General features: G+C 33.8%; 2 protein-coding genes across 2 annotated transcripts in view; one reads left to right on the top strand and one right to left on the bottom strand.

Annotated features, from left to right (window-relative positions):
- The window catches only part of LOC119834963 (rhomboid-related protein 1-like), a 14,346-nt gene extending 6,804 nt beyond the window's left edge, over window positions 1–7,542 (top strand). The window contains exons 2-7 of the mRNA XM_038359532.1: window positions 3,980–4,076; window positions 4,431–4,796; window positions 4,899–5,051; window positions 5,362–5,537; window positions 5,854–6,035; window positions 6,258–7,542. Of these exons, the coding sequence (XP_038215460.1) occupies window positions 4,047–4,076; window positions 4,431–4,796; window positions 4,899–5,051; window positions 5,362–5,537; window positions 5,854–6,035; window positions 6,258–6,382 (1,032 nt within the window). The 5' untranslated portion in view covers window positions 3,980–4,046 and the 3' untranslated portion in view covers window positions 6,383–7,542. The remainder of the gene's footprint in view (window positions 1–3,979; window positions 4,077–4,430; window positions 4,797–4,898; window positions 5,052–5,361; window positions 5,538–5,853; window positions 6,036–6,257) is intronic.
- A 669-nt stretch (window positions 7,543–8,211) lies between these two features.
- LOC119834948 (mucin-5AC-like) overlaps window positions 8,212–23,723 on the bottom strand; it is a 17,528-nt gene continuing 2,016 nt past the window's right edge. The window contains exons 2-11 of the mRNA XM_038359504.1: window positions 16,306–16,347; window positions 13,882–14,094; window positions 13,243–13,314; window positions 12,692–12,922; window positions 12,214–12,432; window positions 11,292–12,057; window positions 10,811–11,220; window positions 10,590–10,706; window positions 10,332–10,517; window positions 8,212–9,952 (exon numbers count right to left, since the gene is read on the bottom strand). Coding sequence (XP_038215432.1) covers window positions 9,021–9,952; window positions 10,332–10,517; window positions 10,590–10,706; window positions 10,811–11,220; window positions 11,292–12,057; window positions 12,214–12,432; window positions 12,692–12,922; window positions 13,243–13,314; window positions 13,882–14,094; window positions 16,306–16,347 — 3,188 coding nt within the window. The 3' untranslated portion in view covers window positions 8,212–9,020. The remainder of the gene's footprint in view (window positions 9,953–10,331; window positions 10,518–10,589; window positions 10,707–10,810; window positions 11,221–11,291; window positions 12,058–12,213; window positions 12,433–12,691; window positions 12,923–13,242; window positions 13,315–13,881; window positions 14,095–16,305; window positions 16,348–23,723) is intronic.

Raw genomic sequence — 23,723 nt, 5'->3', positions numbered from 1 at the left:
GTGGGGGTGTGGTACTTCCCCGGTGCGAGCTGGCCCAATTCGTGCCGAAGCGTGCTCGACTCCCACAATAAAATAATTGTTTTTGATAGGTCCTTTAATTTTCATAATTATAGTGATTTCATAATATTTGAAATTATTATATAATCTATCTGTAAAATACAAGTGAAAATTCATGGATTCATAGCAGACTAGAATGACGGCTCCATGGCTAAAATTATGAGATACAAAATCCTACTATTAAACTAATATAAAGATACAAAAAAAAAAAATGTTGATAGATAATTGTTAACAGAAAGCACAGTAACATAATATGATTGAGACGGGTGAGGGTCGTGCCCGATTAAAGCTAAGCTAGTCAGATGTAAGCGGCTTGTTAAACCAATTACGGGTCAATTATAAACGAATACATGTTTGTATGCAAATATGTGAGTGTGGGTGGTCAATTGTTTTGATGCAACTCTATAGAATATGCTGTAACAACCGCTATGCCATAAAGCAAGACGCTGTTGAAGTTGGAGTTTGTAGGAGTCGCACCGCGTAATATTTTTGGTTTATAGGCATATAGGTTTTATGATGAAATTTTCCTTTAAGGCGTGAATAAGCTGAACATAATTGAATATTTTCCATGTACATAATATTATTTTGGTTGCACTCTCAACCATTTATGGTAGCGGATAGTGTATATCACTACTACAATGTTTATTTATTAAAAAGTGTTTCTGAAATTAAGCACACATGCAACTTGATTTTCTTACTACAAGTAAGTAAGTTAAGTAGTTATGTTAGATCATTCTTCTCTAACAAAATAAGATTGACAATAAACAACACGACTTGACGACGAATTGACAATAAATATTAAAAAAAATGCTCATTGGATTAGAATAATAGTCCCTCAATTGTTCCGATCTCGCGATAATTAACTATTACTAGTAGGTATAGTGGGTACCTAGCTATTAACTAATTTGTTTACGTGTTCACTTATACAATTACAGCGAAAATTTTTAAAGAATTTTGCGAGTAACATTATGATTTAAAATAGTCATTAAATATATAGACCTTTAAAAAATAAAAAAAGTTTGCTAACACTAGTCGAATTTGGTAATTACAGGGTCTTTTAACGAATTTCCACTACAACGGCTTTTCTTTCATCCAGCACAAATTCAGATCAATGAGGCAGGCACTGACCGACCTATTTAGGCGTATTGAACTATACCAATAAGAGCACATAATTGAACGATATTTTTTAGAAACTATTGATATTGCTAAAGTTTTATTTCGTGTTTTTAATAATTTTAACGTTATCATCTTTACACTTATGCGCAATCAGAGTCGACATATGATTTTTGTTTACAGGAAAATTACTGAATTATCTTAATGGATGTGGACAAAAACTTTATTATTAATTTATTATATAATTTATTATGTAACAATATTGATCTTGAGACATTTTGAAAGCATTTCAATTCTATAAAACTAAAAATTAAATATTGATCTTATTATGTGGTGTACCCACAACGCAAACCATAAAAGATCTCCGCTCAGAAGGACAAAATCACTTTAGAATTGATATATGTAGCAGGTTTTTCTATCATAGTATAATTGAATATTGATTCCTTATTATACGCATGCATATTTATTATGAGTTACGACTAAAGCACGCATCAGCTCTAAAGGCGAACTTCATCAACGAATACACCGCGAATATTAAGTGTTGGCACTAATTACACTAAACGTATGGTGCAGGTGCATCAGTGTGTGTCTCGCATAGTAATCGCATCCCGTTAGTATCGGAGTTGTGCATATCGAAGTGGGTGTGGTGCACCTGACCACATGGGCCACGGTTCTCATAAATGATTTCGTGTGTTAATGCTTTTAACTGACTTGCAAAAGGGCGTTGGTTGTTTATATTTCTCCACATGACACGTGTCTTCTACAGGCTTGGGTTATAAGTTGGTAAATCATATAATAACTTACAATTAACTTAAATTGTATTGATTTTTAAGTGCAAATTATTAACACGTTATACAAACAAGTGTGAAATAAATATCTAGAGCATCTAATAGTGTACTCTCCGAAAATGGGGCCAACTGCCTATTCTTGTAAAGTTTTTTTTTCAAAAATCATCAAAATAACGTTCCGAAAGGCATCTCAATCGTCGTCAATTTCGATGTGAACAATAATCCTGTTACTTGTATTCGTTAAAAATCTCAAAATACGACTAGCTAACCCTTTGTCAATTCTGTATAAACAATAGAATTACTTAAAAAATATATAAAAATAGCAAAAAATGTTAATAAAAAGTGCTAATAAATAAGTCGAATATATTCAGAAGTGTATCAAGAAAGAAAGAAAGAAAGAAATGTATCACGTCATGAAGTTCTCGTGATCCCATTTTGTGAATTATTTGTCGTAAAATACGTATAGACGTATCACGTGTCGCGCCTCGCGGATTTTCAGAACGTGAATCATTCGAATTACATGTAATAATTAACTGTACATTAGATTTACATAAATAGAAGCGGCCTTAGCTCAAGATATTAATATGGTATTTCCTCCGTTTAACCGCAAGCTCTAAAACCCATGAAGGTTGTTTGATTATTATTTTTACACCAATAAATTTGTCTATTCAAATTATCAACATAACTGATGGTTGTTCAGTTTGATAAATATGTAGTTGATTGTTGTATGAACTATGAACTCTCTTTTTAAGACCTTTACTAAAATTCAGCGCTAAAAGACTTCTATGCCTCCTATGTCTAACAGTATATCCGAGTGGGATCTTTTTGCCATATTCATCAAAAAAATTTACTTATTTTTCACTAGATGTACTATGAAATTTATCGATTTATATGTCGTTCTTGAATTTTTTTTCTTTCTTTTATTTATTGATATTACTACAAAAATCATTTATTTTTGGGGAAAAAAATCGCCTATTTGTATCGGCTCTTATCATTTCTCGTATCACAATGAATGATAATTATCAACCTTATCAACTTTTATTAGCACAAATTGACGTTTTTAATTTAAAAACGTAGAACGTACAATAATATTATTTAACTCGACGTAATCTGTAACTTTTTTTGAAATCTTGCTTAGATTGTCTTTTTTCTTACATTCCACATTAGCTTTGTTTTCATACATCATCGTGTGAACAATAAATGTTTTGTGATAGTAATATTATATCTTACATTCTTGGAGTTGTGTTTCACCAGATAACGAACAGGTAGGCTACAAATAACTATGTATCTGACGACTGCCAACTAACTCTGAAAAGCTTGAAATTGTGCCAGTGTATCGAATCAAAGGCTGAATATTTATGATAAACATTTATTACAGTATCAATTAACGATATGGTGAGATGTAAAAATAAACTACATCTCATCTTGTTATCTCGAATTTCATAACATTTATTATCATCTATGTATCATCAATGTGATGTTATCATCTTTAAGAAAAGTCCGTTATAATCTAAATCATATGGAAATGAATACTGATTTAGTGTCTTAACTGAGTATTAACTAACAGCGTACAAAAATATTGTTAAATTTAATATTGTCATATATTAGTAAGGGTAAATTGGAGAGTGAGTTTGTATGAAACTCTCAGTTTTTAAACTGGACATAAACGAAGTCGAATTCATTTCAAGTAAAAATCTCGCAAACCGATAATGTATGCACATAAGTATGCCTTGGATTTATCATTTATCCTAATTTATCAATCCTTTAGAGCGACGTAACATATCCATGTCAATCCCATGTCATGTCAAATTCTCCCTTAATCGAAAGTGATATACATAAATGCTTATTCCTCAAGATCATGGTAAATCACTGCTTAACTTTGCGATAACAAACCGCAACAATACGGACAATTTCCCGTACTATTGATATAAAGGGAATTCCTCATAAAATCTAAATATAGTTTTCCTATATTTGCGGTATATATTTGATGTTTTCTGTATGTGGTGTCACTCTGCCGACAGGCGCACAAAGCGATGGTGTGACATGATCTTCGGTAGAAAATGACAAGGGGATTGATCGACAGAGAAAATGGCTCCACACGCGGAGGATTGCGAAGAGGTTAATGTTTTTTTTTTTTGCTGTGAGAACATCTGCTAATCTTGTTATTTATTGTACGCCCAGATTATAATGTTTCAGTTGACAAGATAATCAGGAACTAAAACTTTTAGATGAATTCTTATAATATCAAAAAATATTCATAAACATGTTTGGTTGGTTGATTCGATATCAATGAATATTTCTTTTGGTTTGTTTCTCTCTATGGCCCAGAACTATATAGAATTTTTTTTGTAAATATTTATCTAAGTTTTCTAAAGTATAATAATTAATAATATGCCTGATATAGTGTTAATAAACTAAATGTATTTTTATTCAACGAATGTTTGTATACTAAATTAGTTTTTCACTGGACAGGTGGAGCGATTAAACGGGGAGAAATATCAGCCAGTGCCAGTACATCAGGGGAGAAGGATACTGCCAGACGACAATGCACCCGCACAGGCGTGGATCGAGAACGAAGATTCCCCACAGGGCCTCGATAGCAGGACCAACAGTCCTGGTGAAAGCCGGCGTCTGCTTGGAAATAAGCCCCTCCACAAATCCACGACAAGACTTCAGGCAGGATTAACTTTGGGAGTGTGGAAACAATCAAAATGCTCCTTGAGCGCTAAGAGCGTGAAGATAAAGCCCAGAGTCAAGAGCAAATTCGAGAAACGGAAGGAAAAGATAGTAGAGGCGCTCCGGCCGCCTTATTTCATCATCAGCATGATCATTTTTATAGTAAGTTTAGGAAGCTATTTTTATTTTCATTGTAATTTATGGAATATTTTTGTTGATGTTTGTAAGATGTTGAATTAACACTAACTTAATATTTCTCTTCAGGTATTGCTGCATCTCTGCGGGCCAGAAGAATGGCGATCGCATCTGGAGTGGTCTCCCGGTCCCTGGTGGCGGGAGCCGTGGAAGTTAATCACCTATGGCTGTGTACATGCTAGTACGAGACACCTGGCACTCAACGCGCTTGTTGCCTTAGCTGTAAGTTTGACTTTTCCTTATAAAGCAAGCGAAATAATTATATCCGAATTAATTATATATTGCATAGATATTCCATTAAAAAATGAGTTATGATTTTCCTATTCAAATCCGAGAAAAAATTATTGTAACCTAGAGGTTGGTAATTTGATGGTATATTTTTATTTTTTTAAGTTACCTTAAGTTACCTCAGCCTCAATAAGTAATTTCATGCTACATTTCATCGTTTACACGTGAAAACTAACACAAAATCATTTCATATATCACTGGTTTGTGAATTACTTTATTTCATTTCCTGTTTTGTTTTCTCCAGGTGGGCTGGCGTTTGGAACGCGAGCAGGGCTGGGTGCGGGTGGCGCTGGTGTGGGCGGGCGGCGTGGCGGCCGGCGCGCTCGGCGCGGGCGCGCTGCAGCCGCGCGTGCACGTCGTGGGCGCCTCCGCCGCCGTGTACGCGCTCTTGACCGCACACCTACCTAACGTGTGCCTCAGGTAAAGCTATTGGTATTTTATTCCTGTATCATTCCTGTACAAACTTATGTTAAGTAATGTTTCTACAAAACACATTTGACAGAGAGGTCCAAACTAGTTCTTTTTCTTATCTGCCTGGCATACCTACCATTAAATACCGAATATATTCTGGTATTTAATTTGATTGATTTAGCAAATTATAGTCTGCACTATTAGATCCAATAACAAAAACGAGTAAAAATTGTTGATATAATGCAAATCAATAAGAGATAAGGTGAATATTAGTTCAAATGTGCATTCTAACTAAATAAACATTCTCCTGTTTCTGTCTATTCAGATTCGGCCACATTCCGCTGTGGTGGTTCCGGCCTCTAAGCGTGGTGGTGCTGGGAGCCTCAGAAGTTTGCTGGGCCTTTATCCGTGTATCGGAAGGCAGCGCCAGTTCCAACCAAGTGGCGTGGGCCGCGCATGCTCTGGGCGCTGCAGTTGGTGTTCCTCTTGGCTTCCTCGTATTCAATGGTAAGCACATTTTCATATTGTTGGTAAATCAGTAGGTGTATATAGTTCCTGTTTCTTTCCATATACTAATATTATTATAATGCAAGATATTCTCTATGAAATTGAATGAAACGTTCATAAAATAAATTGAACTCTCTTTGCATTTAGAATATAAAGTTTATAAAAATTCATTAAAAAAAATCTGAACACTGTTCTAACAATTCTTTGAAATTTTAATGACAGGTGAGAACAGCACGAGGAAAAATATGCTATGGTGTAGAATTGTATCGAGCTTCATCATGGCTGTTGGCGTGTTGGCCGCTGTTTGCCACTTCCTCTTCTGGTCCGACGTAGACCACTACACCTGAGGAAGACTTGCCTCCAGCCTCGCGACACGGAGGTCATACAGAGTCTGACAGTTTCGAATTACGAAATGTAATTTATTTTAGGTATTATTCGAAATATGACTGGCTATCGTTTTATGTATGATGTACTGAAGTACAAAATTAATTGAAACTATTAGTCGAAGGTTTGGGTTGGAAGTTTGTGCCATATACACAATGTACTTTGATATAAAAAGTAGCAATTACGGTAATATTAGTATCCAAAAATCGGATGTACAAAACAATGTGTTCAAAAACGTTTATACATTGTTGAAAAATTGTTAACATTTGGCCGATATTAATATAACGCACAAGGGTCTTCCTCTAATGTTGTTGTATGATAATTTAGATAGGTATCTATCCAGTACTTAAGCCTAACGTGTACGTTTACTTCCATCTCTGAGAGAGATGAAATGTGTGATATTGTTGTTATAAAACGTATGTCGTAGACCAAATCGTTGAAATTGTTTTTAACTTACCTCTCTATAGATATGCTCTGTTAATTACTGACCATGTCAACGCCTTGATGACGTTTGATTTATTTCGAGGCTTGGTCTACAACATTTGTTTCTTTACCAATAGGTAAATTATTGAAACGATTCGATGACAGCGTTTGTCAGTTGTACAGTATGTAGGTAAGCTTAACGTAGGTATTTTACATGTTGTCGGTACTTTTTTTTACCATTTTTTAAACTGTTCGATATGTGATTGTTGTAGTTAAATGTTATGAACATAACCGTGTGACGTTATTCAATTATATTTTTTAACAATGCAATGATTTCAATGAGATCTCGCGATTTGTTTTGTATCAAAACGCTTTAGGAATTGACGTTTGGTGGGATGAGTTGGGGAATCGTGTGTTTATACTTGTGTTTGTGAGTTATTGTAACCAAAGAGATTATTAATCTAGTCCTATGTCTTATGTTGTTGATGAATAAATCTTTTTTAGAATAAAGTTCACTGGTCTTGCTTATGAGAGGGGAGATCTCAATATTCGAAACGGGACCAATTGACACCAGTTTCCTATCAAACACGTCATGTTATGAAAAAAATCGTCATGTCCGAATCCACGGAATTATCGAGTATCAAAACCAATAAAAAACTAACAGTCGAATTAAGAACGTCCTCCGTTTTTGGGAATGTCGGATAAAACTGTAACAATGATTTGTTTACTCTCTGACTTGCTTTGTTTTATCGTGTCTAACATTACAAAGGGATTCACATTATCGATATTATGTAATGTATGTATAAAAATGAAATAGAAATTCGATGTTTACGTCTCCCTGTCTGTTAAATTCATCTTCTCTTTTAAAATCTATTGTTTTAATATCACTATATATTCTCTTCTTTGTAACTAGAAAAAATATAGATATAAAACATAACGATAGTTGTTTTGCGTAGGTATTATTTATATGGACATTTTATTGAACAGCAAATAAATCTTCTCTATCTTCTCATATTAAATTAATTGCCAATCTCTAATGTAATGTTTATTCAAACAATATTTAGAAAAATAGATTCAAATCATTGAGTCTTATGCCATTGCATCTGTTTTTCCGACATTTAATATTCAATATTTAGTTTTATGGAATAGATAAAACAAATATGAACCCTGAAAGTGTAATATATTTTGGGACGACCAGTATTTAATAATTTTACTATGAAATATGTAAACTTTGTTATAATGTCCTTTTAGTGGTCTAAATTACTTACTCCATATTCTAACATATCATATTTTCACATAACCAAGAACATGTTGTCTGTGTGTCTTATGCGTACTTAATAAACTGGAACGAAATAAAATAATTTCCAAAAAAGCTTTATCGTTTTATTTTTATCAGATGGTTTCAAGGCAACAACAAGGATCTATGGTTTATAATCACACTGCAAAAATACTCGTGAATAATTTGTTTGTGTACTCATAGGGTACTGAGTTCATATAATTTTATGCTTCATATTTTAAAATTTATTGATTTTTATACATAACTGTAAGACTCGTAAATCATTTTTGCGTATGATATGTATTTTTTTTTTTTAATGAAATACAATACTAAATTTGCCATTCTTACATTTGCAATCTATGGTAAAAATAAAGTTTGAGGAATTATCGAAGCAAATCAAAACTGTCTGCATGAAAATACATATTATTAAGAAGTGAGATCAAAGCCATCGGCTAAACACTGCTTATCTAATTAACTAACTAAAATGTCTTACTGGCTAAATATGCTAAATACTAACCACAGAAGCGTTTTTAACGAACAAAGTATTGACAAAGTATTACATGTTTGTAAAAACTCATTTGCATTATGATTCCGCTTCTATAAATTCGACTAAATGTAAAAGAATGGCCTTGTAGTTAATATATGTATGTATCTTTCTTGATTTTTTAAGTCACATAATGAGTACACGTAAGAATTATTATTAAAAACGCTTTATGTAATTAGTAACAGCGCAATATGCGTTGTTATAAATGCAATTCTTCGAGGTATATTGACTTCCAAAATAATGCGTACGTTTACAAACGTTTTGTTCAATCACTTATATATAAACGTTCATTGTCAGATTCAATCTGAGCTGAAGCTCAAAGTATGGACATTAATATCTATTGTATCATGTATATCGATTAACTACACATTAATGGTCTACATTGCACCCCAAGTTCCGTACATTTGCATTCCTGACATGGTGATGACAGTTCAGCTATCATCCTTCCGACGTGGTACATTCGGCCGTATATATTACAGCCGGCGAGCTTCGGCAGACCTGGTATTAATCCTGGTAACATATTCGATGGTCTAGAAACTTCTACGGCCTGCCCCGATTGACCCTTGCTGGTTATTTCAATAGTTTTAGTCGTTATTGGTCGAGGAGTCGGTTTCGAGAATGGTTTTCTTGTGGGTGTGAAGGGTTTAGGTGTGGTGGGGCGAGTGGTTGTTCTCTTTATTGCAGTCGCTTCGCCGAGAACCAGGTGATCGATCCTGTCAACTGTATTCAATTTTTTCGAAGGAATAAATGAGTACTGATTTGATGGAACAAAATTCGATACAACTGGCGGTTTTCGGGTGGTCGTTGGTGCTGGAGTTGTGGTTGTCCGCTTTGGTAGATTCGTGGCAACGTTTGGAGGCATTTTTTTAAATGGCACTGTGGTAGTGGTTTCATATGTTTCGCTGAGGAGCAGCTTTAAGACGTTTCCTAATGAGAACCCTTCGTCATCATCTTCATCTTCATATTCTTGAGATTGGGAACTTTGATTTGTTTGATCCTTTGTGGAAATATCGTGTTGTGACGTTTGCTTTTCTGTTGTGGTTATTACAACTGTTGACGTAGGGATAACTGTTGAACTAATGTTCGGATTTTTTCCAACATATTCTCCATTGGTATCACTTGAGGTATTTTCATTATTCTTTATAGTAGTTGTATTAATACTGGGCGGTTTGGTTTCAGTATTATTTTTAAATGCCCCTTTGTTTTGAGATGTATCCAGTGTTATGTTGGTTATTTTATTAGCTTCGGTTGTAGTCGACGTTGTTGTTGAAGTTATTTTTGTCTTATTTGCTGAAAGACAAAAAAGGATATTAATAATTTTATTGCTATTCATAAATTTAGCTCAAATTTCAGTTTATATTTATTTACAAGCTTACGTTTTTGCCGTCGTCACGTCAATTTAATAAACAGATTTATTTTGCAATTATGTTGAATTCTACTAAATATATAGGTATGACGCAGTTGTATATGAAATATTTTACAACGACAGTAAGCGAAGATGTTTGGCCTTCTGTCACCCGCCAGATATAGATTATTTGTTAGTGTCAGGAATTGAACCCAGTACTCCTCGGCGTATAGCCGAGATGTCATCCATTAGTTGTACCTAGGAGGCAATCAAGATAGTTTCTATTGCTAATATAATATGATAATAAGAGCTGAAAATGCTCACCTCGGTCACAAACCAGTTCACCACAGCACTGTCCTGCAGTCACAAGGCGGCGTATGCATCCTGGGGGCGTGTTGCAGGGGCGCGGAGAACAATGAAGTTCTCCCCATGCACATGTGCAGATAGAACAGGCTTGCATGACCGATTCTCCTTCAGCGACTTGCTGACCGTCATTCGATATACATTGACCTGTAATTGTATTTTATTTTAGTCTAATAAAATTCGTAAAATGTGTTTACACTTTAATGAATAGAGTTTTACCTTTTTCATCTAGTTGCATTGATGTTGTTAAATGGGGCATAACTGGCCCTGATGGTGTACTAGGATATATTGCATAATATTCGTCAATAATACCAGGTCCTTTGGGAATAAAACCACCTGAAAATATCATGTTTCAATATCAAATATGATGAGTGGAAATTAATATTAATAGGGTATTGGCCAATGATTGTATTCGGTAATAAATAAGGAGTTATTTCTACCTTCGGTTTCAACGGGTGGGGAAAACAAATTTACTGCGGGTGTTTCAACCTTCATATTGTCGGTCGTGATGGATATTTTTGGTTCGGTTTTAATTTCCTTCGCGCTCCCAAATGAAGTTCCAACAGTAAATTCCATTGGACTCTCCAAATCATCCACATGACCAGCATAAGTTTCAGGTATTTCATGAGGTAAGGGATAAAGAGAATCTTCCTTATTCGGGAAAACGGGATACTGTGTTGGATTATAAACATCTTCACGTCTTGTTGCATATGGTATATCTTTTGTAACAATATTTGGATAGTAAACAGGGAATTTGTCTTCTCTGTCTAGGGCAGGATATGACAAGTCTTCTTTTGGAGCAATATCATCATCATCAACAACAGCATCGGCGGCTACAAAGGGAATTATTCTGAAAAATAAACAAGAATTTTTATTTTTATTTCATTTTCACAATCATACTAAAAACTGTTGAATACTCACTTCAAATTAGGTAATGAAGGTGGCAGCGTTGGTTCATTATAGTCGTAATCAGATTCTTCTTTTGTTTTCTTGGTAATATTGTGTGAATCAGCCAACATCGGCGACACAGTTTTAGGAGTAACCGTAGTTGAAGTAGACACAGAAGAAGGGAACGATGTGTTTGTTCTTAATGAACTTGTTACGTTTATAACGAAGCTCTCATTGTCATCGAAGTCCTCATTGTAACTCTTTTCAGTTATCAATTCGTTTGCAGGGAACGTATGGGTTTCTATATCTAAGCTGTCGACAAAAGGTATTCGTGGTTGAGTCTCCATGTGCATTTTCAAAGTATCGTTAATATTCGTAATGTTGTACAAAAGAGACGTAGAAGATAATTCAGCTGTACAATTAATTGTACCGTTTATCATTATTTTTACCGAGCCCTCAGGCTGTTCTGTTGTCTGGCTATCAGCAACTTCTTCAGTAGTGCTTTGCTCAGTCACTGTTGTCGAATCTTTAGTATAATCGTCCAATTTCACTGTTGTTTCTGTCATTACCGTACTGTCACTCTCTGCAGATAATTGTGTTGTCGAAGTTTTGACGTCTGTAGTGGAAGTAGTGGGTTGTTTTTTACTTGTGGGGACAGATGTACTTTTGTCTGTGGGTGTACTTATTGTTTTGATAGTGGTTTCTCGTTTAGTTGATTTTGAAGGGTGAAAAGACCGATCTTCATTTTGCGATGGCTCCAAATAATTTTCTGGATGAGTAAACAAGTTATGGATGATACCTGAAATAAAATTGCGAGTTATCACATACTTATAAAACCGACACAAAAGCAAAAAATACTGGTTACGTCAAGATATTCAATAATGACGCATCAAAGTTAAAATCGAGAAACAACGAAGAGGAAATTGGATGTATACATCGAACAGACATAGATTACCTAATACAGGTTTCACTTCTGGTCTTGTGTGATTACATTGGTACTGGTGAGGACAGCATTGGCCCGCTTGTACGAGCGGCTTGCATCCCTGAAGGTTCGGAGCACAAGATAGATGCTGACACCGGATCGCGCCCCTCAGGCAGAAGCATTGCGAGCAATCGTCTCCAGACGCTACTCTCTCTCCTTCCCCTATCCACTTGCCTTGACTGGTTTGACAGTCTGGAATATGACAATATACAAATTGCAGTAACGCACGGACAGGTAATGATAATGAAAATTCTATAATTTTAAATTTATAAATTGTGTCGAAGTACGCCCTATATTACTATTATAAGTTAATTATTGTCAATGATGAAAGAAGGAGAACTACGTGTTTTATGCTTACATTTGATATATATCAGAGAGTTGAAATCTAAAAAAAACTATTAACAGAACTTCACATTTCTAACATATAATAGTTTTCTATAGTTAAACTTACCATTTGGATTTCTTTCTGAGGCGACATCAGAGTCATGTTCACAATAATACCGCTGCGGGCAACAGGCGCCGGGCGCAGGGCGCGGCTGGCAGCCCGGCGGGGGAGGCAGGCACTGCGGCCGCACGCAGCGCCGCGCACCCCCCAAGCAGAAGCACTGCTCGCATGCTATAGAAGAGCTCATAGCCGACCCAGCTGCATACACTGTGCCGCCTTCCACACAAGCGGGAAGGGCTGGAATTTTATTAAAGACATGTCATCATTTTGGAGAACAAATATGTAAATTAGTATCAAATCTTGTTCTTTTAATGTAGTGTGTTATTATAATAGATTACTGACAAATTTGTTTTTTTTTAACATATGAAGGTAGCATACTAAAATAGAAATATGCATTAAATATTCACATTTTAAGGACCTTAAGTGCAGAAATAATTGCTTAGTGAAATAATGTTCCTATCGCTTAGTCTTTACGACAAATTCTATCATTAGATACTATAAACCTCACACTAGTCCTATAAGTTTTAATAGAGTTGATAGCTAAGAATACAACACACCAAGTCCGACAAAGTTTTCAGCGACTTCAGTTTCTTCTAATTGAGCTTGTCCATTCATAAAATTCACTCCATCTGAAATATAAAAGGAGAAAGTTAAAATTAGTTTACTTCCATGTTAGATATAAGGAACAATAAAAAAAACGAAATGGAAATAATTCAGAAAGCAACGTTGAAACGAACTAAAAAATTGCATAAAATTTGAATTGTAATTTTAAAACCAGGATGGCAGTTTCTAATAACATAAATATGTGAAATTCATTCTGTGTGTAAAGTTTCCAGGTCTTAGTCACTCGACAGATTACCCGTGAAATTTGCCATCGGCTTAAGATCAGAGACAAAACGTGGACATAGTTGTTTGATTTCCAAAAATCGATAATAATTAAATAGTATTTCGTTTGCCGAACTGCTATATTCGATAACGTGAAGTGTACGCTCAAACTAAACTAATATTATAAAGAGGAAGCTTTTGTATTTATGTATGATTGTATTGTTTTCACGCAAAAACGATTGAACCTATTTCAAAAATTATTTCACCATTAAATAGCTGCAACTTCACTGAAGGGCATAGGCTTAAGTACCACGGGCGAAGCCGGGGCGAACATCTAGTCACTAATACGTAGCTAGTCTCGGTTTACTCACCCGGGCACTGTATCTGCGGGCAGCACTCTCCCCTCCGCTGCAACACTTGGCAGTGCGGCGGCGGCTCGGGCAGGGGGGCGCAGGCGCGCCGCCGGCAGGACAGCGCGCCGCGGGCGCACGCGCACGCGAGGCAGGCTTCGCGCGTGCCCACCGCACTGCCGTCACTGTGCCACCGACCGTCGTACAGACAGCCAGCTGGCAACTCTACTTTGCCTTTAGGGATTAAATAAAAATACAGATAAAATAAACATAGTTTTAACGTTTAATGGTGTACACGTCATCACACTAATATTATAAATGTGATAGTTTTTTTTTTGTATGTTTGTCCGTCAATGACGCTGAAACTACTGAACGGATTTTGATGAAATTTGGAATACAGACAGGGTAAGAGCTGACTTGGATGATAGGACAGGCGATAGTAAAATCATATATCAGCAAATGTAATTATACTGATACATAGGCATTGCTATTTCTAGGATGAAGATAAATAAATATAATAATGATTTTTAATAAAAAACTAAACCACTTTCAAATTGTCGGATCTAAACAATCTCAAAAATTAAGTCGAATTGAGAACCTCTTCCTTTTTTTTAAGTCAGTTAAAATTGAGTATTTTATTGAAAAGGCTACCTAGGCTAATACGGACGAAAGGTACTTACTTGGTTTTGTTCAAAAAACAATTTAAAAAGCCTATGATACTATATATTATTTAATAAATTAAGAAAGAAAGAAAGAAAGAAAGAAAGAAACATTTATTTGACTCCACAATTAAAAAAAAAAAAAATAAAAAAACAATAAACTTACAAAACAATACAATAATGAACACAAACAATCACAATAAAAACGCTTATACAAAAAAAAAAACAATTAAACAAAGAAAATAGTAATAAATATAAAAACAAGAAACATAAAGTGGAGCCAAATGGGGTAGCCACTCAGCCTACGCAGCAACGCAGTTGCCACACTGATTTTCAGTGGCCCCCCTCTGTGGCAGTTGGAGCGGCAGACGTATTCAAATACATATTAATTATATAAATACATATAACTGATAGATTTATATAAATAAATAAATAAAATGTTCTATAATAATACATAAAAGATTAATAAACAGACAAATAGATGAATAATATACCTACATAACATAATGGGGTAAAAACAATACACAACTAAGGTTGGATTTGCTGCAATAAATATTGTTTATATTTAGATTTGAAAATCTTCAATGACTTGGAGTTTAATATTGGAGGTGGAATATTGTTCCAACACTTGGTTGCAGAATACTTAAAACTTCCCCGGAAAGCAGCTGTTGAACTCCTCGGAATGGCTAATTTAGAAAAGGAAGAACGGGTATCATAACCGCTCCCGTCCCCCATCCATGTTAGCTTGCCATATAGATATTTAGGTGCTTTCGTCAAAACTACTCCAAAAAGAAGTGACGCGAGGTGTAACCTCCTACGACTTTCCATTTTTAGGCACCTACCTTCTACCAAGTACGGAGTAATATGCGTCCGAGGATAATTAGCTTGTTCCGCCCGGGTCGTGTGAGTGTAAGTTTTTAATCTATTATATAATCCAAGTGGAAACTATACCAATAAACTAAAAAACATTAAAATCCGATCAGCCGTTTTTGAGGTATTAAGTGATTTAACTAACACAACTTATTTTTTTTTTTATTTATGATGTTTTGTATGTTTGTATTATACTTTTATCACGAAAAAACTGCTGAACCAACGAGTGAATTTAACACAGATTCCTTTATCTCCCACATTTCTGACACAAAAATAAAGGAAATTGTATAATAATTTAATAATTAAGTGATTAGTAAATAATACGAAAAGTGCGTTTATTAAAATAATACTATTTATTTATTAGAATTAATAACAAAACCATATTAAATATTGTTTAAGACAATGATTGTCGTAAAATTCTTCTGGACTATTAACCGACGTAAAGAAAACTTATGAACGAAACCGAACAACAGATGGCGCTGCTACCCCTCCACCTCGCGCTATCAAAGTGTGTATAAGTCTAATGTATATTATGGACCATTCCACATCAACCGTGTGGAAATCGAAAGATTCTCTCACTCACCTTACGAAATAAATTTTTCCGAAGTGCGTTCCTCTTGTTAATATTAGGTTCGCACATATTTAGAAGTGGAACGGTATTCGTGACTATTGTTAACACTAGATTTAACAAGTAGCTGTTGTAGTAGTTAGAAACCCAAGTAAATTATGTCGGAGTTGATTAAGACTGAAGAGTGTAGCGATATGCATAAGGATTTTAATAATAAATAATGATATTTGTTTATAATATTTATTAATTTTATATTTTATTAGATGGATAATATAAATTTTAAGCACAACTTTGTTAATTTGACAATTATTTCCTAAATTTATTTTAGACAAAATAAGTATATATTACCTCTTAATTTCCGTATGCTTCTGTCTACGGCTGCGCTGCAACCTGAAATTTACATATATTTTAGAAATACATCAAATTCATGTAAGAGATAAATTTTCTACTCAAAAATAAGCGCCTTATAGAAACTATTAGCAAACATTTTGATTTGTCATAGTGTATGGTAGTTTATATATATGATTTTGAAAATTATTTTTGTATTTACATATTATCTAATACATAAAATTCTCGTGGCACAGTTTTCGTTGCCATACTCCTCCGAAACGGCTTGACCGATTTTGATGAAATTTTTTGTGCTTATCCGGTATCTATGAGAATCGGCCAATATCTATTTTTCATACCTCTAAATGATAAGAGTAAGGCAGAACAGCGTTTGCCGGGTGCAGCTAGTAAATACATAAAAAATATTGGTTCGTTTCAATCATTCATTGATTGAAAAACAAATACAATTTATAACAAAACACAAACATTATAATTGTAAATGTATTCTATAAGAGATGTTGTTAGACACTAAATTTTGTATTTTGGATATCACTATATGTATAAAACAAGTTCGGTTTCTCTATCTGTCCCTATGTCGATATGTATGCATAAATCTTTCAAATAACGCAAAGGATTTTGATGGGGCTCTGTTTTAATAGCGTGATTCAAGAGGAAGGTTTATATGTATAATAAGATCTATAAAACTACTACGAATTTAACGCGTGCGAAACCGCGGGCAGAAGCTGGTGTATAAAATTATTGACGAATATATGATATTATTGGATAGTAACATTAATGGATCTATGTTATCTAAATATTTCAAATAAATAAATAAATTACAAGTCTTGGCAAGGTTGTCTGGAAGAAATCGCTTCAAAGTGATAAGGCCGCCAAATTGCACAGAAATTTTTGTTTATTGGTTTTGTTTAACTGTATGTGTATTGTACAATAAAGTGTTAATAAATAAATAAAAATAAAAATAAGTCTTCAATCGCTTAACAAAATCTCATCAATAATTTCACCTCAAACTTCCGTTAACCTCAAGGCACGAACGAAAAAACCACTTCGGGTCAGTCATATGGGCAAGTCAGGGTAATTCAGAGTTCCATATTGCCCGCTAGCAGGTTTGTACCGCGGGAGGGCAGTGCGAGGAGGGGGGGTGGGAACGACTGGGAGAGGGTCCATTGACTAACTGTACTCCATCGATATCCGATATATGGGCCCGATTTGTGACGTATGATTTGAAATGTTTGATACACTTAAACATACTTTGCTCTGTAAGTTAAAATGAATTCAAGAAGATTGCTTAGGTTTGACGATAGAAGCTGTTTGCTGTTTGAATTGATTCTGGATTTGGATTATGCATTCTGGATTCTGGATTATTCCGCCCCGCATCCCCCATTTATTATTATTATTATTAAAAACTGCGGCTTTATATTACAAGTATAGATTATATAGAATAGATTAAAAATCTAGGCTCCGAAACATCAGTTTGAAATGTAAATATTGGCACTATGATTATAAATGCGTAAGTTTGTAAGAATGTTTGTATGTTTGATACTTTTTCACGCCAAAACCATTGAACCGATTGCAATGAAATTTGGTACGTAGATAGCTGGACAACTGGATAACATATAGGCAACTTTTTATCCCGATATTCCTACGGGATACAGACTTACGCAGGTGAAACCGCGGGGCGCAGTATTTCATAAAGATACAAAATAAATTTTACGCATCATAACGCTGTAACACGACCGGTTATGTTTGGACATCAAACTGTTGATTTCATTTATTTAAAATATTTAATATACTCACTATTCATTATATTACTTATTTATATCTAAGAAATTTTTGTAAGAAAGTAAAAATGAGAGTAACAATTAGACTTATATTTTAGAATAAATATTTTTAATGACTCGACGAATGACGACTGAAAACTTTATAATAGTAATCACACCAAAATAAATCCCAGTGCACATTCACTATTTTTGTTTTAGTAAACAACGTTAATACAAGTTAAAAACAATTAATTTCAACTAGAATCACACATTAATATTTCAATTGTAAGTATGACTAATAAAATTATTACAAATATAACAATAGAAAAGACAGTGCGAATGAAAGTTTTTGTAATTAGTAATGAGAAAAACAATGGCGGTTCACTTTCCCATATGTAACCCGAATTGTGCCGTGCGAATTTGAGACAAAAACTTTATAAAAACTGCTTTGAACACTCACTAGTAGTAATACAAAACTCAGCCATTATTGTATATGTTTGCTTTATTATCAAATCTCAAATTAATTCCTTGTAAAAATCTTAAATACGCGATTCGTCTACGTTGCTTAGCTTTAAACATTCATCTGTATAGGGTTTTGATGAAGTATAATGCACGATATATTAAGAAGCACCATTCATCAAAACCTTAATCATAAATAACAAATCGGAATTGTTTCAGTGGATTTTAAAAGCGAATAACAATAATATAACTGGTTTATAAAAACAATCCAGACACCAGAGATGTTGCTTACCTGCCAGTTAACTTGATTGTTAACAGAGCTGCTTTTTAGCACAAGGTCATGGTATTAAATAATAATAATATAGTTAAAACTTGAAACACGCTTTAAAGATAGAATGTACTAGGAGGAAATCATGTAATCATTTACAATTATTATTGTAAATTCGATCCTAATTTGGATAATAAGATAAGCTTTTTATAGTAATATATATTATAGTAATTATTATTATCCTAATCGAGACTAAACATTGACAAAGAAATGATAGTTTGTAATAATGTAAAAATATTAATTGTTACATACACTCACACTTATATCAAAAACATTAAGCATATGTGTTTTTGTATGAACGTTTGTAAGGTTCTCTCACAACGGAATATTCGATCGATTTAAAAAATATTTCTCCCTTAGACAGCATCTTCACTGAATGACATAGGCTATGATTTACCATGAACGAAGTCGGCGCGAAAAGCTAATAGAATACATATTGTGTTCACCTCTTCTATAGTTTTTAGACAATGAGTATATTAAATTTCCTCACGTATTTTTACCGTTTATAAAGCTCTACTATAGATAATATGATGCTATGCTAGGAGCTTGCTCTCTTTCTAAAGATGAATGCTTGTACCTTAATGATATGAAAGTCAAGGGTAAATAAGATTTGGCAGACAATAGGTTTGTGTGGAGACTCGGTCATGGGAGCGGTCTGCAGCAATGGACATCAAACCAGTAACCCATGTATTATACTATTGTTCTGGTTAATTACGGTTAAATACATTTATTTCTCTAAAGATTACAATTAAATCACTTATAGAGAAATACAATCTTTTACATCATTTTTACTCGCTTAGCGTTATAAGTACGGTTAACAAAAGAAAACAAACTAAAATAACAATAAATTGAGGGATTATAATATATAATGCACATCAATTACTTCTGCGTCTTTTTATAACTGCGTAGTTATAATTATGTGTAATAAATTATCCATTTTTACATTATGATATATCTGTGAAATGGTAAATAATCTATATAAATAAAAATGATAAATATGCTGATAAACGTAAACCTCGAGAGCGGCTCTATTGGGCAATATTATAATGTTTTTGTTGAGGCACAGGGAAGGTTCTTATGGACTTAAAACGTACGGGTGAAACCGGAGCGGACCGCTAGTAACAAATAAATAACGAGTGTATGCTGTTTAAAAATATAATTTTAAAGCATAGAAAACCCGTATCATTAGCAGTGGAAAATGACAAAGGGACCCGCATGTTAATGTTTCATTGATAACAATTAGAATTTGAAAGTCTTCACTATCTTAAACACCATCTGTATATAGGTATTATAATTTGCATTGTAAATATTTTAAATTAGTACTAAATATAATAATAATATGCAGCAATTCGTAGATAAAACGTGTTAAGTTATATCATATATATTTTTTATTTTATTGAACATCAAACCATCTTAGTAGTTATTCAAATACACATGAAATATGACAAATAACAACGGGACCGGCTTCGATTCCGGTTTAGGAACTTCATTCATTCAACTGTTATGTGAAAATTTATAAAACTTAAGTAATAAGGTCTAATTTCCTTTAGATTATATTCTTAGATAGCGGTCTGTTTGCATAGATTACCGCGGTGGTTGACATACTATGTGACGTCATAGCACTGGTACAGATAAAACATATATTACGGTAGCATTCAGCTGACATTGCCTGTTAATGCCTTTGATATTTTCCTCTAAAGATACGTCTTTAACTAGAATGGGATTTTGATGAGATACTATCTCTTGATTTGCCTTTTTCTATGAAAATTGGTGCAGACCCTCGCAAGTAAGTGCTTAATAATTACTAACTTATTTCCTACTTTAACTGGTAATTGGCTTCAATGTATATGTTGTAAGATCTTCAATCTATCAATCAATGAATCTTAAGGAAACAATAAATTTTAACAGCACGAAGTCGTTTACATCGTATGTTATATCTCAATCCAAGAAAATTGTTAGTTCAAATACGTATCTATTTTTACTCTAGTGTATTTAAGATATAAAGTTTTAGAGATAGAGTTAATGTTGAAACTAATTAATAATAAACAACATGTTTTTATATGGCGAATTTTTTGCATGTATTTTACAGGTAAAGCTCGATAGTTTTAAGTATTAAGTCCGTCACACAAGTATATATATATATATATATATATATATATATATACTAGCTGCGCCCCGCGGTTTCACCCGCGTAAGTCCGTATCCCGTAGGAATATCGGGATAAAAAATAGATGTTGGTATGTATGTTTTCCCTTCATCTCATCGATGTTTCGCCTAGCGTGTATATATATTAAATCTATGATAATATAAATTACGGTAAAAATGGTGACGTCATAGACATATATTTTATAGAAGCATATGCAGTTACTAGAATACAAAAAAAAATGTGCAAAAATATATTGTAATATGCCTTGCTAAAATGTATACTAATATATTTTACGAGTGACGGGCTTTACCATTCATACAAAAATATCAAATAGCTCATGTGACATAAATAATGGAATGATATAATGCTTTTATATGAAAAACATTACATACTTTTTATGTGTTTATACAGTTTTCACTGAGGCACTTAAAACGGTTTTGTCGCTTCACAAAAATAAAGACATTCTTACTAACAGTAATAATCATAAACCTTACTCAGTGCATTGTATTAGCTTAAATATTTAGGCTGAGCCTCAAAGGAGGCTTTGTTTGTTTCAAAACCATGTCAGTGGCGCGCTACGGACTATTTGCATTACAAAATATTTCTTTTAACTCCAATCGTACACAACTCAAACATAAAACATGTTAGAGAACATCAAATATGTGTAACGTAACTGTTACTATATTAGATGTAAGCATGGGCTATCAATTACCTTTTAGTAACGTGTAAAAATTACAAGTTTTGTGCTGTAGATGATTGTCATTTAATATTTATTACAAAAGTAATATTCCGCATTAGGGTTTTACAAGAATAAAATTATACAAACTTGATGGTGAAAATATTGGATCTGCAGTTTCAACTGGCTTTAAACGGGATTATAAAGATCGAAAATGCACAAAAATACAATGGGACTGAAACCTCAGGTCAACGCTTGAAGGACAAGAGGCAGCGAAAGAAATTTCTTTTTATTGCCCCCGTCCGCGCGTCCGCGCGTCGGTCCCGCGTCGGGGCCGCATCACACAACTTATAAATAATACCTATTGTGAAGCCATTAATTAACTTCTGACGGGAAGCGAGCCCTTTTGTTTTATACGGACCGTGTAGCCGTCGTGAATAGTGTTGCGGATACGATTTAATTGTATAATAACGCGGTTGCTAAGGAGACTGGAGCAGTCGCTTCTATCGCCACTAGATCCTCAGTAATTGTTGCTAAAATCTTCATGTGAACGTCTTATCAGAAGATTCAATTACAATTTTAGTTTTCAATCTATACTAATATTATAAAGCTGAAGAGTTTGTTTGTTTGATTGTTTGATTGTTTGTTTGTTTGTTTGAACGCGCTAATCTCCGGAACTACTGGTCCGATTTGAATAATTCTTTTTGTGTTGAATAGTACGTTTATCGAGGAAGGCTATAGGCTATATAACATCACGCTGCAACTATTAGGGGCGAAAAAATAACGAAAAATGTGGACAAAACGGGAAAAATTATTCATTCTTCAGGGCTTCTATTGCGTGCGCTGCGAAAACGGTTCAAGATACGAAAAATATATGTATAAAAGAATTATTCCTCTTAAAATGATCTAAAAATAAGTCCGCGACATTATATGTCTATCTTTTAAGGTTACCTTATTAGAACCATTTTTAGGGTAATCAAATATGGTCGAATTTAATGCATTATTTGTAAGAGTTGTAACAACGTAATAATATTAATATTTATCCAAATAAATATGTTATTGATTAAGAGTATTTAATTGTGAACAATATTGTCTTTGACGTCATTTAATTTCAATGAACACCTTAAAAGATATTACAATTTTAAAATAACACCGACAAAAATCACCCGCGCCGCACGATGTTCAAAACAAAAAATAAATATTATGCCCAAAATAACTACTCCACGCGGACGAAGTCGCGGGCACAGCTAGTCATCAATATGATTCAAATTCAAATTCAAGTCATCGTTGTTATTTCACGTGTAATGGGTTATTTCGCGAGTATTTTATATTAAAAAAAACCATAAAAATAAAAAGAATAAGCAAAGATATTATTTTATTCGTACTTTAACAGCACTTACTCTAATATATTTTTATGAATAAAATTTCTATTACGTTTTATTTTATTGATAGTTACATAGTACTTTTCTATTCTTAGGGCCGTTTGATATAATTATTAGGAGTAATATATCATTATTAAATATCTACAACTATCATATTATATATATATCTATCTAAATATTCACCGCATGGTATAACAACAAAAAAAGTTCGCAGCCCTTGGAGTGTGTGGCGCGCGTTGAACTCTTTTTGATGAGCCGGTCTCGACCGCAGGCTTTACGTGCTAGTCTAGCCTGCTGAGCATCAACCAGCATGCTCTCTAAATACATCATATTATAGAGTATCTGTCCGTGTATATTTCTATTAAGGGAAATACCTATTAGCAAAACAATTCCAATAGTTGTTCAAGAATGTTCTAAAAACTTCTAAAAGTCTAATTTAAACCTACGCTTTCCGGCCTATACCTTTTAAAGCTTTAAGAAAACTACAATTTTATTCCAATTTTTATGTATTTGTATTAATTTAATGTTAATCAATAAATAAATCGGTTTCTAAACGTGGCATAGACAAACCCACAAAATACTAGTATATGTCAATATCTACTTAGTCTGGCCATAAATACTGTTACACTTAATTATAAAAAAATATTACATTTGAATTTCGAATCTGTCA

Source organism: Zerene cesonia, chromosome 20 (genome assembly GCF_012273895.1).
Source record: "Zerene cesonia ecotype Mississippi chromosome 20, Zerene_cesonia_1.1, whole genome shotgun sequence".
NCBI classification, from domain to species: Eukaryota; Metazoa; Arthropoda; class Insecta; order Lepidoptera; family Pieridae; genus Zerene; species Zerene cesonia.
Note: the sequence above shows the minus strand (reverse complement) of the source record. Positions and strands in the feature narration are given on the sequence as shown.